Source organism: Puntigrus tetrazona, chromosome 2 (genome assembly GCF_018831695.1).
Source record: "Puntigrus tetrazona isolate hp1 chromosome 2, ASM1883169v1, whole genome shotgun sequence".
Taxonomy (NCBI): Eukaryota; Metazoa; Chordata; class Actinopteri; order Cypriniformes; family Cyprinidae; genus Puntigrus; species Puntigrus tetrazona.
The window spans coordinates 20,832,459-20,846,530 of record NC_056700.1 but is presented as its reverse complement, the minus strand read 5'-3'; the positions used below and the strand labels follow the sequence as shown (position 1 = coordinate 20,846,530).

Genomic DNA, 14,072 nt, shown 5'->3' with positions numbered 1-14,072 from the left:
CAGACGGCCTGATGGAGGAGGAGAGAGCGGCAGACGAGAGAGAGAGAGAGGTGTGTGTCATGTCAGTGATGTCTTTCTTAGCATTGAGCCATGATGTCTGCAAACAATTGCTGTAATCAAGACGCTTTAACGTGCACAGGTGTGTGACGTGAATTTAAGAGCGTTCCACTCCTTAGATCTCTATATAGTGAATCGGCGAATATGACTTGTTGCATTAGCAAGGGCCTTTGAAACATAGGGACACCGATGACTCGGTTACATGCAACACAATTTAAAAGGTCACACATTAAAATTATGCTGGTATTTATCAGCTGTTACATATCAAAAGTAATTTAGAAATGTGTTTACAGTAGAATTTGTGCTTACGTGCAGTCAGACATGTAAATGTCAATGTGTAAGGCTGGAAGGTTTTATCCTCAGTACCCAGATTCAAGTTTGTTGGATTCTGAACTGGACTTTTGAGGGAATAGAGCTTCTACTGTAAACATGTAAAGATTAACCTCGTCATAAACTTAAAAGCTGCAGGGTTTTATATAATTTCATATGCTCAAAGCCTAGTTTGACCGCAGCTTAAAGGGATGGTTCACAGAAAAATAAATAAATAAATAAAATAAAATAAAACTTGGTCATCATTTACTCACCTTTTTTATTTTTCTATGATTTGGACATGTGTGTTCTGCAGAAAATCATACATGTTTGGAACAACATAATGAATGAATACATGAATTGCATAGAATAGAGTTGCATAGAATATATGATAACCAGATGTATCGCAAAAATGATTTATAAAATACATAATGTTTGATGTAATGCTAAAAATGCTGAACGTTTTTATTATGTCCTCATTTAGAGGGATGATAAGATGATAAAATGGATATTGAGATATACAGTAAAACATTAATTTTATTTAATATGATTACAATTATGTTTTAATGTTTTCTGTTTTAATATATTAATAGATTTTTTTTTTTTTTTTTAAAGAAGTCTTACTGAGGCTTCAGTCTTCAGTGTCACGTGATCATTCACAAATAATGACAACGTGTAATGTTTATGCAAAAATAGCACTCAAATGATGTTCTGTCCACATTCATGTCTTCACCGGTTCCTCCAATCACATCATTAGTATAATCAGCCCGCTTACATCACTCGCCCTGACAGCAACCTTCTCCTCCACCTCAGATTGCACAACACACAAACTGCGTTGAAACACATAGTGACGCTGTCATACGGCAAGACATCCTCAGACACGTGTACGTCGCACCTCATGTTTTGTTCATGACTCATGTATTGTATTTGCAATAGTGTGTCCTTAACAATAAATCTTTTTAGCAGTCCTCATATCTGACAAACGCAGACCTATGACTTCAGCTCTGCATACAGTACAGGGCAAAAGTTTTGGGCCAGTATTTTATTTATCTATTTATTTTAAAGAAATTCTTGCTTTTATTCAGCAATGGTACATTATTAGAAAATATTGTAGTTTCCACAAAAAGATTAAGCAACAAAACCATCTGTTTGCTGTGAAGAAATATATATTTTAATGAGTCCACTGTATTATCATAATAAAGGCAAAACACCAAAAATAAGCATAAATGAATGAATAAAGATTTCTGAAGGATCATGTAAGTAACGATGGCTGCAGGAAATTTTTAAAAGAGCTTTTAAAATACATTAAACTTTTAAAGAAGAATACTAAAATGTACAAATATTACTTTTTACTGTACTTATGACAGATTAAAAGCAGCCTTGACAAGCAAAAGATACAGCCTTTAAAAAATCTTTTTTTAACAGTATTGCACAGTGCGTACTTGTTTATGTCACCAGTAATTGTTTTAAATAAAGAGAAGTCAGGAACTGGTTTGATGGTGATTTGATGTTTGGCCAACAGAAACCTCAGAAGAACTTCAATGGAATTACAGATTCCGGCAACGTTTTGCCTACTCACCCTCATGTCATTCCAAACCTTTATGACTTTTACTTCTGCGTGTTCAAACTTGGCACATGAAGACAGCAATTTGACGTCAGTGATGCCAAACCCCACTGGTTTCATAAAACTGATCACAGCATGCCATATCTGAATATGCATAAGTGTGTATTCATTTGTGTTCCTCCAAACCAATGATTTGGCTTCAAATAACTTGGAATATAGCGCCTGAGCTGCTTGTTCTAGTTTCATCTGTATTTTTGTCCTCTTTGGAGCTTAGATGGGCTAATTGCCTTCCACTGCATGCTTTCATTGCAAAGCAAAGCAGCAGCAGCATTCTGATAAACGTCTTCATTTGCGTTCTTCAAAAGAATGTAAGTGTGAGTCAGTGATAATAGAATTTTTTTAAGGTGAACAGTTTCAAAACGAGTGATGGTTTTGATTGTTTTGTGGGACGAGTTCAGTGCCCACAACTGTTTGACCACAAGGACCCCCAGTCATTGTTCATAATATTAAACTGAATTTATTTCACTTTAAGTCTGCCATTAGGTATGATAGGAGTTAGAGGGATTTTGCACGCCCTGGTATTGGGTAGGCTCGATTCACTTCTTTTAGGTAGACCGGAAGCCTATTAGCTAGACCTGATTCATTGAGTTTTATGAACTGAATGAATGTAACAGCGGGGTGACGCGGAGGCCCAGAGCAGCCGGTGAGCGAGTTTCCTGTGGCAGTTTATCATCCCTCTCTTTTTTTTTCTCAGAGTAAGCAAAAGCAAGGAAGTGAGCATCGCATACAGAAACTCCTTGAAAGTAAGACTGGTTGTCGTATGGTACAATCCCACAGCCGTTAAAAAAAGAACCGGCAGCGCGAGCGGGGGACGTGATGAGTCACTCGCGAGGCGCTGTCGGCCCGCTTTGATAAGCCGCGGTTAGGGTCTCGCGCTGTAAAATATTTGAAAAAGACGAATAGCCGGTGAGTCACGGTAACGGCACTCGAGCTAAGTGTGTTACGCTGCTAAACATATCCCGAAAAAATCGATGAAAATGATAAAAAAAAAAAAAAAAAAAAAAAACAATTGCAATGAAACTTTGGAGTTTGTCGTTTTTTGTTTTGCCGTCGTTTTTACCAGACAAGGCGTGCATTCTTAGATATTGTACACTCGGAAAATTGAATGAGGACGGTTATAAACAAAAATCAAAAATAGCAAAATGTAAACAACGCATAGTGCAACTTGCGAAATTAAAAGGAATTGCCTAAATGAATTAGCTAACTGAAATTAATACAAAAAACGTCCTTACGTGCTCGCTAGCCCACAGCCTACTTTTTAAATTTGTAGGCTACAAATTAATGCAAATGTAAATGTTTCTGCTTTGATTCCAACTGAGGATACCATTTACGAAGGCAGGCACACCAGAAAATAGGCCTACACTTTTTTGCTTTGTTGTTTTGGAAGCAGAAGAATGCGACTGGTTTAAGTGATGCTGAGATCTTTTTCAAATGGCCAAAAGGGGTCTGTGAATAAATGTATGAAATCCTTCAGGTCTGACATTCTGTGCAAAGAGGAGCCGTTTACAGGCTGCGATAGAGTTTTATTGCTTCCATAGCCTTTTTATGCTTGATAATATATCAATAATGATTGTATTGTCGATTTTGGTTTTGGTTAAACATATCTATTTTCGTTTTTGAAAGCGGACGTGGGGTAAATGATGTTCTTAGATGCTTTGTGTCCCCCCCACTGTCCCGACTGCGCGCGCTCCTCTGCGGCGCTCAGGACCGTAACAAAAGCTGCGCGCGGGGAGGAAAAAGAGGCAAGGAGCTCGTGACGTCGGGAAGACTCAGTCACACACATACTCCTCCTCCTCTCTCTCTTTCGCTCAGTGTAAATACCATCTCCACCAGATGAGCGCGGACGCACTGAATGCTTCTGTGTAACATCACAGAAGCCTTCAGCATCTTCACTGACTGATACAGACGTGTCTGTCGTTCACGCTCGCTCGCTTGTTTGTTTCATGTGACATTATTCTTGGATTTCGTCACTCCATATCCTTCCCGAGCGGTTCTGATATCCGAGATCCTCGAAACTGACAAAGAGGAAGGTCTACTCGACACCCATCCAACCCTAAACCTCACCTCTGGATATGAGAGAGATTCCTGGAGACAGTTCTTGAGGGGGGAAACGTGCCACAGGAGACGCACAAATTTGGGAAAGACCGGACTGCACCGCGGAATGGCGTTGTGGAAAGGACTCCTCAACATTGTTGTATGTGCACACTGGTTACGTTGAAGAGAAAAGAGCCACACCGAGAGCTTCTGCAGCAGCGCAGACAACGGGGGGCATTTTCTTCGTCAGACCGCGTTAAGATGTGTTGTTTTTCAGCACGCCAGCGGGCGCATGCCATGCTGTAGCGCTGCGTAGCCAAATGGCACGAGCCAGCGCGACCGAATCGCTCTGACGTTCGCGGAGGACAAGACGTATGATGATGAGCGGCAGCTGCCGTGGGACCAGTCTGCTTGTCCCGATGCGTTCTCCACTCTTCGTTCGGTTTGCCTTCACTCTTCCTCGCACACACCTGCTCGTCTTCGCTGTCTGCGTTCGCGTGGGTAAATAGAACCGCGTTGGGAACAATGGAGCTATCTGAGGTTCGCTGTTCCAGCGCGAGCGAGGAGCTGTACACCATCAACAAGACCCCCAGCAACAACAACGGGAACCGTCCGAAGCGCCTGCTGTGGCAGAACGCCGTGCGACACATCACCGAGCAGCGCTTCATTCACGAGCACAGCCCTAAACCCGTCTCACCGGACGAGCCTCACGCGCAGGGCTCGCGCAAACAGTCCGCCGGCAGGACGTCGGTGAGCGACCGGCACAACAACGGCGGCACTAAAGTCTTCCCCGAGCGCTCGAGCAGCGACCTGGGTTTCCTGCAGATCGACTGCGCGCCCAGCAACTCCGACTTCTTCCTGAGCTGGGGCTACACGTACCGCGGGGTCATCTTCCCCACGCTGCGCTACGCCTTCAAGTCCAGGGACCTCGAGCGCCTGTACCAGCGCTACTTCCTGGGCCAGCGACGGAAATCGGTGGTGGTCATGAACATTCTGGACGTGGTGACCAAGCTGACCCTGCTCGTGCTGCACCTGACCCTGGCGTCCACGCCGATGGACCCGATCAAAGGAATGCTGCTCGGCTTCTTCACGGGCATCGAGGTGGTCATCTGCGCTCTGGTGGTGGTGCGCAAGGACACGAGCTCGCACGGCTACCTGCAGTACAGCGGCGCGGTGACCTGGGTCGCCATGGCCACGCAGATCCTCGCGACGGGACTGGGCTACGGCTTGCTCGGGGATGGGATAGGGTACGTGCTCTTCACGCTCTTCGCCACCTACAGCATGCTGCCGCTGCCTCTCACCTGGGCCATCGTGGCGGGACTGCTGACCTCCGCGCTGCACATCGCGATCCAGCTGCTGGTGCCCCCTCGAGCACAGATCTCCACGAATCAGGTGAGACAGAGAAATGTGCGATATTGCATCATGCCAAGTTTGGGTGCAACAGTGGATGTTTTTAACGCTCGAGGCGTTTAACCAAAGCGCAACGGTCGCTGTCCACCCGGCGTGGTGCTGAAAGTGACATTTTAAGGTCGTTCTTCGCAGACTGCGTCGTGCTGTTCTGTCTGATATTGATGGCTTGTTTTTGCGGTTTAAAATTTATAGAGGTCAGTAAAGGTCAAGAAGAGCTCGTGAATGCGGCAAAGCAGTCATATTAGAGCACTGCAGTCAGTTACTCATTTCAGTAACATCTGAGGAGAGCCTGAGCGTTGCCAGCTCTTCCAAAGACATATTTGCAAAACATGTTGTGTATATTTACACAAAAAATGAGAAAAATATATATATATGTGGTAATTTACAGTTCACCCAAAATCTTTCACTTCTCGTGGAACGGGAATCGTCTTTACATTGAAAGTCAATGGGGTTTACTAGCGTTCTTCAAAAAAATATTTTGTGCTTCACAGCATTTATACAGGTTTTGATCAACGTGATTTAATTTTTAACTATCCCTGATACGTTGCATTGACACGGTTGGATGTGTTTGTATACTGATCAGCAGAGCCTCTTTTTCTCTCTGTGAGATGTAAAAATATTCTAAATGACAAGATGACCTGAGGTCATGCCACTCTACATGTGATCTTATCACATTTAAATTGAGTCATAGTGGCACTACAGTTATTTTGTGGCTTTCACCTGCGCACGCGTGCAAACACACGCACACGTTTACATAAACAAGCAGTTGCGCTGCACACAAAAACAAGCACACAAACACGCGCAACAGTGAAGAGACAGGAAGCCGTGCGAGTTAATTATAGTCTGCAAAGATTATTCACTGTGATCACAGCAGAGAGAAGCAGACAGACAGAGTGGTTCGGTGTCCTTTCACACACAGATTCAGGCCAGATCCAGATGTCTGTGTGCAGATTCAGGTCAAAATAGCCAAACTCAGCCAATCAGACCCAAAAATGTGTGTGTGTGTGTCCAAGCAGTGGTCGAAGATGCTGTGAGGTAGACTGTAAAAATAGCAAGCGTGGGAGGGAGATATGGAGAAGGGCTCTCTGACTCACACACTTGTCTGCCAGCATCTCTTCGTTTCTCATCTCTGTTTCCTTCTCGTTCGCTCATACTGCAGGACACACTCACACACACACACACCGTCAGACCTGACCGCACACCTGCTTCAGCGTTTAGTGCTATGTATGTAGAATGTCGTCAGCGCCTGTGTAAGATGGACGTCAGTTAGCATGCGCTTGCTTTCTCGTGTTCTCTCTAGGTTTATGGAAACTCATGCAGGGTCTCCATCAATCATTTATCAGACACTTCACAAACTCCACCAGACTAGTGTGATGTTGTGTGCAGTAGGACAGATTGTCGATAGACAAAGTGCAGGGTGAAGATGTGGGTCAGAAGAGTATTTCCTGCTTTCAGTACAAGGTTGCAAGTTCAAATTTTGCTTGACTGGCAATAAATACAACCACACATACATACATACATACATACATACACACACACACACACACATATATATATATATATATATATATATATATATATATATATATATATATATATATATATATATTTTATTTTATTATTTTTTTTTTTATAACTAATACAGTTAAACTGTAATATTATGAAATATTTTTAACATTTCAAATCATCGTTTGTGGAATGTTTTGTAAATGAATACAGAAACAAGATAAATTGAAATGTCCTAAACACTCACTGGTAAATGTCATTATTATAGTATACATGTTATTATTGTAGGATATTGTTAATACCAGCTGACTTCATCTACTAAAAATGCCCTTGAAAGCAATTGATTAAAAATAATTGAAAACATAAAAAAGCTCATTCATAGAAAAGCTCTAGTATATGTCTAGGTCCAATATTTTGTATCTACTGCAATGAAATCCAGACTTTTATATGTGTGACATAAGGTCCAAAATATATATGCAAACATTTTTTATATAGCTAAAGGTAGCATCTTTTGTTGCGTTTTGTTTTGTGGAACAGAGAAGTAGAGCACTGTTTGTGGGGGCAGTGCTCCGTGCCGAACATCGCTGCCCTACATATGCCGTGATCTGCCATTGACTTGAGGGAAAGATGATACTTAATAAAACAAAGTTTAGTTTAAGGGGAGGATTCGGACTGAAATAACTTCAGACAGCTTGCCTCAGCCGCTGTTTTCAGCAAACGTGTAGAGAGAGGTCACATGTTTTAAGAAAAGCTGAATTCGCTGCGGATTTTTGGGGGGAAGAGATTAAAAAATGGGGTCTGGCATATCCTATGACACAGTATACCGTGAGCACACAAAGAACACATTTATGGTCCATTTCGCTCATGGAGATTTTCACACATGTTCATAGATCAATAACAGCAGGCTGCCAGGTCAATTAAAAGTTTTTATGTCTGAGTGATTAATAATGTATTTTTCAATCTAGCACTTGAGCGCTGACACTGTAGATGGTCATGCCACGTAATCAAAACCTTCAGAACAATCAGCTGCTGCTAACAATGACTGTAAAGTTGTCCTGAGATCAGTATTACACTGTAGAGGGCAACACTGTCTAGATTAGCAGGTACCGGTCCGATGCATCAGGTTTGATTATGGAAAATGTCTGAGACAGACCTCAAAAGCTTTCAGCGAGAAAGCTGGAACGCCCTGGTTTTACATTAAAGAAATGGCGGAAAGCCAGAATGGAAATGCAGCGGTGAGTTTTTGGCTTCATAATAGAGCTCAGTAATATTTAATTTGACACAACAATAAGACTGTGATGGATCGAAGCAGACTACTGTTTAAAATGAATCCAAATAATTTTGTGCGAATATAACAGTATCAATAACTGATCAAAATGCTGTTGTGTCGGTTAGTAAGCTTAATTTTGCCAGTGGAATAAAAATGGCAAATTATTAAACATAATTAATTATTAAAAAGAAATACCGCATCTACTTCGACCATTGCAGTCATTTAAAATAGGTTGTGATTAAACCCCGACCGCATCAGTTAAAAGTGCCGGGAATAAAATTAGTAAAAGTGTTCTATAGGTGCAACGATTCCTCTGTCTCGTGCTTAAAGGTCTTGGCTGTCAGAGGAAAAGGTTGTGGCGTATAATGGAATCGTTCATCCAAATTGAAAGTTTTCTTACACTCATTTCACATCTAAGAACAGATTTAGAAAAAATTCATCACTTGCTCACTCCTTTGCAGTGCCATCAGAATGAGTCTAAAACAACTGAACAAAAAATGAATAAAAAATTCTGTGTTTGTAATAAATCTGTTATTAAAACTGTTGCTTCATGGAGTTCTATAGCCATAAAATTTACTTTTCCAGTGTAAATGTCATCTTATCTGTATCAGGAGATATATGCACAGTTCAAGCAAGTAGCGGAAATAGTCCAAAACATATCTAAACAAGTGTGTCAGGAGTTCTTGTTGTGAGGTGACCACAGGGGCTGCATTTTGTTTGCCAGAGGAAGCAATATTACGGATTAAAGACATATTTTTTGTAGAGGTTAAAGTTTAAAGTTCGGATGCCTTAATGATGTATTTGTTTCGTACAAACAGACAGTTTTTCACTAAAAAAACATTTAGAGTCATCTGCATTACTTGCGGATCGTTGTGAGGTTTTTTTAGCTGCTGTTTGGACGCTCAATCTGACAGCATCTCATTCCTCAGAGCATCCACTGGTGGTCAAGTAATGTAATACTAAATTTCTCCAGATCTGTTCTGAAGAAACAAAGTTTCTATCTTGTGGTTGGCCCGAGGGTGAGTAAACTTCAAACAAATGTAGATTTTTGGGTGAACTGTTCAATATCAGAGCTGAACACGGAAGCACTGAAAATACACTTATTCCCGTGGAGACTGGCTGCAGCACATCACTTAAACCCCCCCAAATGTCAAATTTCAATTTCAAAGTTTATCAATTGGGCATTATTGTGTTTCTGCTCAGCGGCTGAATTATCAGTGGACAGCAAGCAGCCCATCTATTGGAAATCTCAGAGGCAGCATTTTACAACTGTAATCAACCCCAGTAATTAAATGGAGTGTTAATTAAATCTCAGTTCGGCTCCTCAGCATGGTGAAGACTCTCTGGCTGGAGTACAATGTTGATATTAACAGTTTCATTAGATCTGTTGGTCTACAAGCCACTATGCAGTTTATTATTCAGCTTTTTAAAATATCTGCTGCAGTCGTTGGGAGTCAATCACTCTTAATGATTTCTGCTGCATGCTGACGGATATCACTGTACTTTGCTGAGATAATTATGGTGTTAAAGACTATAGTTGAAGTGCACTGTGTTTGTGTGCGCGCGTCTGGTTTAAAGCATTAATTTAGAAGTCAGCGATTTAACTGTACAGTCAGATTTGTTCTGTTAATTCTCCTGCCGTGTTTAGCTGATGGACACACGCGCTCACACACTGCATGATTTGTGCACTGGCCCCAAAAAATGTCTTCTTATTTATGCTGCACATAGAAATTTATATAATTTCATAAGTAAAATGCCAATACCAATGGATTTTATTTAAAATAAATGTAGCAGAAGCACTATTCAGAAACTATTCTTATACTTTTGCTTATCATAATTGCAACTTTACATCTCGCAGTTGGGATTCGATATCTTAAAATTGGGACTCTTGTTCTCATAATTGCACATTTCTATTTCACAGTTGCATATCTATGGCTTACATTAGAGAGTATTTCTTATAATTGTGACTTTGTGTCTAACAAGTTGAACTAGTTCTCATAATTGAGTTTTGTTAGCTATTTTCATCTTTTTCTCGTAAGGGCAACTTTTCCCTAACTAAACTTGACACAGTTGCCTTTTTTGTTCTGAGGCAGAAACATATGTCACAAAAACATTTCAGAAAAACTGATATTTATGTTTAAGGAAATACATTGTGCAAAAATTATTGATACTTGTTGTTTGTTAAATATTAGTGGATCATATCCATAATCACTGTGATGATCTACACCTGTGGGAAACATTGGGAAAATTACCTTTACTGTAGATAAATAATACCAGGTATATAAAGAGTAACCGACCATCTATACGTTTTATTGGTTAAGAGTGATATTCTACGAAATGCACAAAGACTCATCTTCATTAGTCTGTAGGCTGTTCATGTTTTATATACGGAAAGGGATTTGTGCAATGAGTGATGATGTTTTTTTTTTAAGGTCAGTGATTTGAATAGGAAAAGTCTAAAATAATGAGCTTTCCTATTAAAACTGTCCACATCGCTGACCTCTGTGTGTGCGCACTGTTGTATATTATTACACACACATCTCTAAAGTGCGTGCTGGTGTTGTTTATGTGTTTGTAAATATCATTTACAATTACAAATAGCAAAGATTACAATTATTAAAAGTCATATTTTAGTCAATTTGCATGCTAGCTTGATTCTTGAATGTTGATGATGTTTACTGCATTAATTCTGCTGTGTGTGTACAGTATGTGTGTGTGTGTGTGTGTACTGGAGGGGTTGTATTAATTAGGGCCTCTGTCTGAAATGGCAGCCCTTTAATGCCCCTGCGGGACAAAAAAAACTGCAGTAATTGAAACTGTAAAGGATGGGGGGCTTGTTAATCAGTCATAAAATTTCTATTCCCATGAGGGATGTGTCTCACCGACGTGCACACGTACACGCACACACACACACGAATGCCTATGAGGCTTTTGTAGTAATAGGTGCGGAGACGTGCTTAAACATGTTTCTGCAGTGATTGTTTTAGAGTGTTAATTATTGCAGGTGGTTACATCATACTCTCTGGAGATTTCACGACATGTTTGGTAAAACGTGTATTTTTGGATTCCTCCGAGAGGCATGACAGTATATGTTCCAAATGCAGTAAACTAACAGTGTTTGTTCCCATGTCTAAATATAAATGTGCACCTCTGTGTGTATAACATATTTGCTATGCCTTGGTGGCTACTGGAAAAACAGAAAAAGTGCATCTTATGGTGTTGGTGACTGTATATTGTCTTGATATAAAATCAAAACAGCTATTTAGACACTAATTTTGCCTTGTAAATACAATATACTCACTCTGTTAAGCTCTGGAAAAGTCAGCCAGTTCCAATTTTGGAAGGTTATTCGTGTTTGTTTGTTTCAGTCAGGTGACTTAACTGTCAGTCTTATATGGAAATATGTCTACATTCAGTATAACTTAAACATGTTGTGTTTATGAGTCAATTTGGAATCAATCCCCAATTTTCTCTGACCTCCATGACTCCCCCTAGTGGACGGGCTGGATGAGTCCTTTGTTTCATTTGCTTGGTTGCTACTGGGCTGTGATAAGCCAATCAGAAAAGGGAAAGCAATTGGAAATGCACAGTAGGAGAACAGCTAAGCTGTTGCCTAAAGGCTAATTGATGTTTTTTGGTGGGGGGGTCTCAAGTTAAAACATGCAAATTACTTGAAGTGTTATTTTGTTTGTTCAATTTTAATGTGGTTGTACATAACATGCAAGGAAGACAAAAACAGAAATGGAAAATCGGCATGGTTTTGGCTTTATACAGACTCAAAATAATTTCAGATTTTTCATAAGAAAACCACAATGTGTATGAAGATTGAATTACGTATGAATCTAAACAGTGACACAGTTAACAGTTAAATGATTGAACCTAAAAAGCAAACACAAAGGATACCGTTTTTAAAACCCCTTTGCTTTTGCTTTTAATTAATGCATTTAAAATAATAGCATGCTTATCAAAGTGTAAAATATTGTACTCTGCCTCCAGTATGTGACTGACATTTATTAATTTCAAATTAATGTGCAATTACGTATGTGCATGTGTGTCTCTGTGTGTGTTTGCGTGAAAGAGAGAGAAAGATGACATTTAGCTTCTGTCTCCTAGGGAATAGTTTGCGTTTATATTCTAATAAGCATTTAAGTATTTTTCTCTTGTATGCTTATGCTCCAGCTTTTCACAAATTTACATTTGCCAAATGCAAAAGGAAAAAAAGCCTTTGGCTACTAAATAGGCTTACTTGGCAGCGGCTGTTATCTGCTAAATGAGGAAATATTCTTTACATTAATCCACCAAAACTAAAATATGAGGGACAAAATCACGGTTTCTCCGCTTTGTTTGAGTTATTGTGCGGATTAATTTTGCACGATAATACTGGCAGAAACGCAACGAACAGCAAAACGATCTCAAATGTCAAATGTCAAAAATATATTTTCGCCTCATATTTATTGCTGGAAAATGTTTTCGATTCACTCTGCATTAGGTCGTGTTTCAGTATATAACTTTATATTTTGGGTTGGATACAGCTGATAAATGGATGTAGAGTAGTTTCACCTGCAGTTTAGCGCTCTAATTGCTTAAGGTTGGTTAAATTCTCTGTTTTTCTTCTCTTTCTCTACAGCTGTTAGCTCAGGTGCTGCTGTTCTTATGTATAAACACTGCAGGGATGTTTATCAGCTACCTGTCAGACCGCGCCCAGCGACAGGCCTTTCTGGAGACACGCAGGTGCATCGAGGCACGTCTCCGCCTGGAGACCGAGAACCAGCGACAGGTTAGTGTTCGCAAACTTGCAAAAAAAGTTTCCTTCAAACGCACTTGCAAACATGTTTGTGGCCCACGTGCTTTAAGTTGTTTCCAAGAAATGTGAAAGTACACCGTAAAGTGTGGTAAACAAAACAACTTCTTTAATAAATTGCAATGCTATCCATTAGTGCGGTCCAACAATTAATCACGATTAAACGCATCCCAAAAAATCTTTGTGTACTGTATTTTTAGAAATATAAGTAATAAAATATATAGATAAATATATATAATATACTGCTTTGTATAATTAAAATATTATGTATATAGTTAAATGTAAATATTTGTTTGTATGTATATATTTACATTTTTTTATATATATATATATATATATATATATATATATATATATATATATATATATATATATATATATATTTTTCATATCACATATGAAAGCACAACACTACTATCTACTTTTCAGGAAAATTACCAATTATGTTTAGTGATTGATAATGCAAATGAATTAGTTTTTTGATCAGTTAAGAGAAATGTTTATTTTACTGGCAGCTTTGTCACTGAAGGATAAATCATTTCTTTTTAAAGAGATTATTGTATAAGTTTTTGCTATGAATTAGCTTGAATTCGGTTTTATATTAGCATTGTACTGGCCTCAGCCACAAAGAGAAGTAAAAAAAAAGACTCTGTCATTCAGAAGTTTGGGGTTGGTACAATTATTTCAGTGTTTTTGAAATAAGTCTTTTTTTGTTCAACAAGGCTTTATTTATTTGATTACGAATACAAAACAGTAATATTATTTTTTTTATTATAGACTAATTTCTATTTGAGGGTATTTAAAAATGTAATTTATTTCTGTGGTGGCAAATTTTAATTTTCAGCAGCCATTAGTTATCAGTCACAATTCATAAAAACATTTATTATTATCAGTTTAAAACCAGCTGTTCTGCCTTAATTTTTTTTATTGAATATATAATATATTTTTTCAGGATCCTTTGGTAAAAATAGTTCAAAATAACAACATTTATTTGAAATAGCAATCTTTTGCAAACGTATAAATGTATTTACTATCACTTTTGATCAGTTCAATATCTTCTT

General features: G+C 39.1%; 1 protein-coding gene and 1 long non-coding RNA gene across 5 annotated transcripts in view; both read left to right on the top strand.

The window, feature by feature from the left end:
- LOC122362200 overlaps nt 1-670 on the top strand; it is a 9,138-nt gene extending 8,468 nt beyond the window's left edge. Inside the window, exon 6 of one of the 2 annotated variants that reach the window (XR_006253076.1) lies at nt 1-670. This exon is cut by the window's left edge and continues 75 nt beyond it. This is a non-coding gene — a long non-coding RNA (uncharacterized LOC122362200). The other variant, XR_006253075.1, reaches the window with a different exon arrangement.
- Nucleotides 671-3,626: 2,956 nt separating this feature from the next.
- Nucleotides 3,627-14,072, top strand: part of adcy8 (adenylate cyclase 8 (brain)) — a 42,404-nt gene continuing 31,958 nt past the window's right edge. The window contains exons 1-2 of one of the 3 annotated variants that reach the window (XM_043219469.1): nt 3,627-5,416; nt 12,838-12,987. In XM_043219469.1, coding sequence (XP_043075404.1) covers nt 4,550-5,416; nt 12,838-12,987 — 1,017 coding nt within the window. In that variant the 5' untranslated portion in view covers nt 3,627-4,549. The remainder of the gene's footprint in view (nt 5,417-12,837; nt 12,988-14,072) is intronic. The other 2 variants (XM_043219482.1, XM_043219475.1) reach the window with 2 other exon arrangements.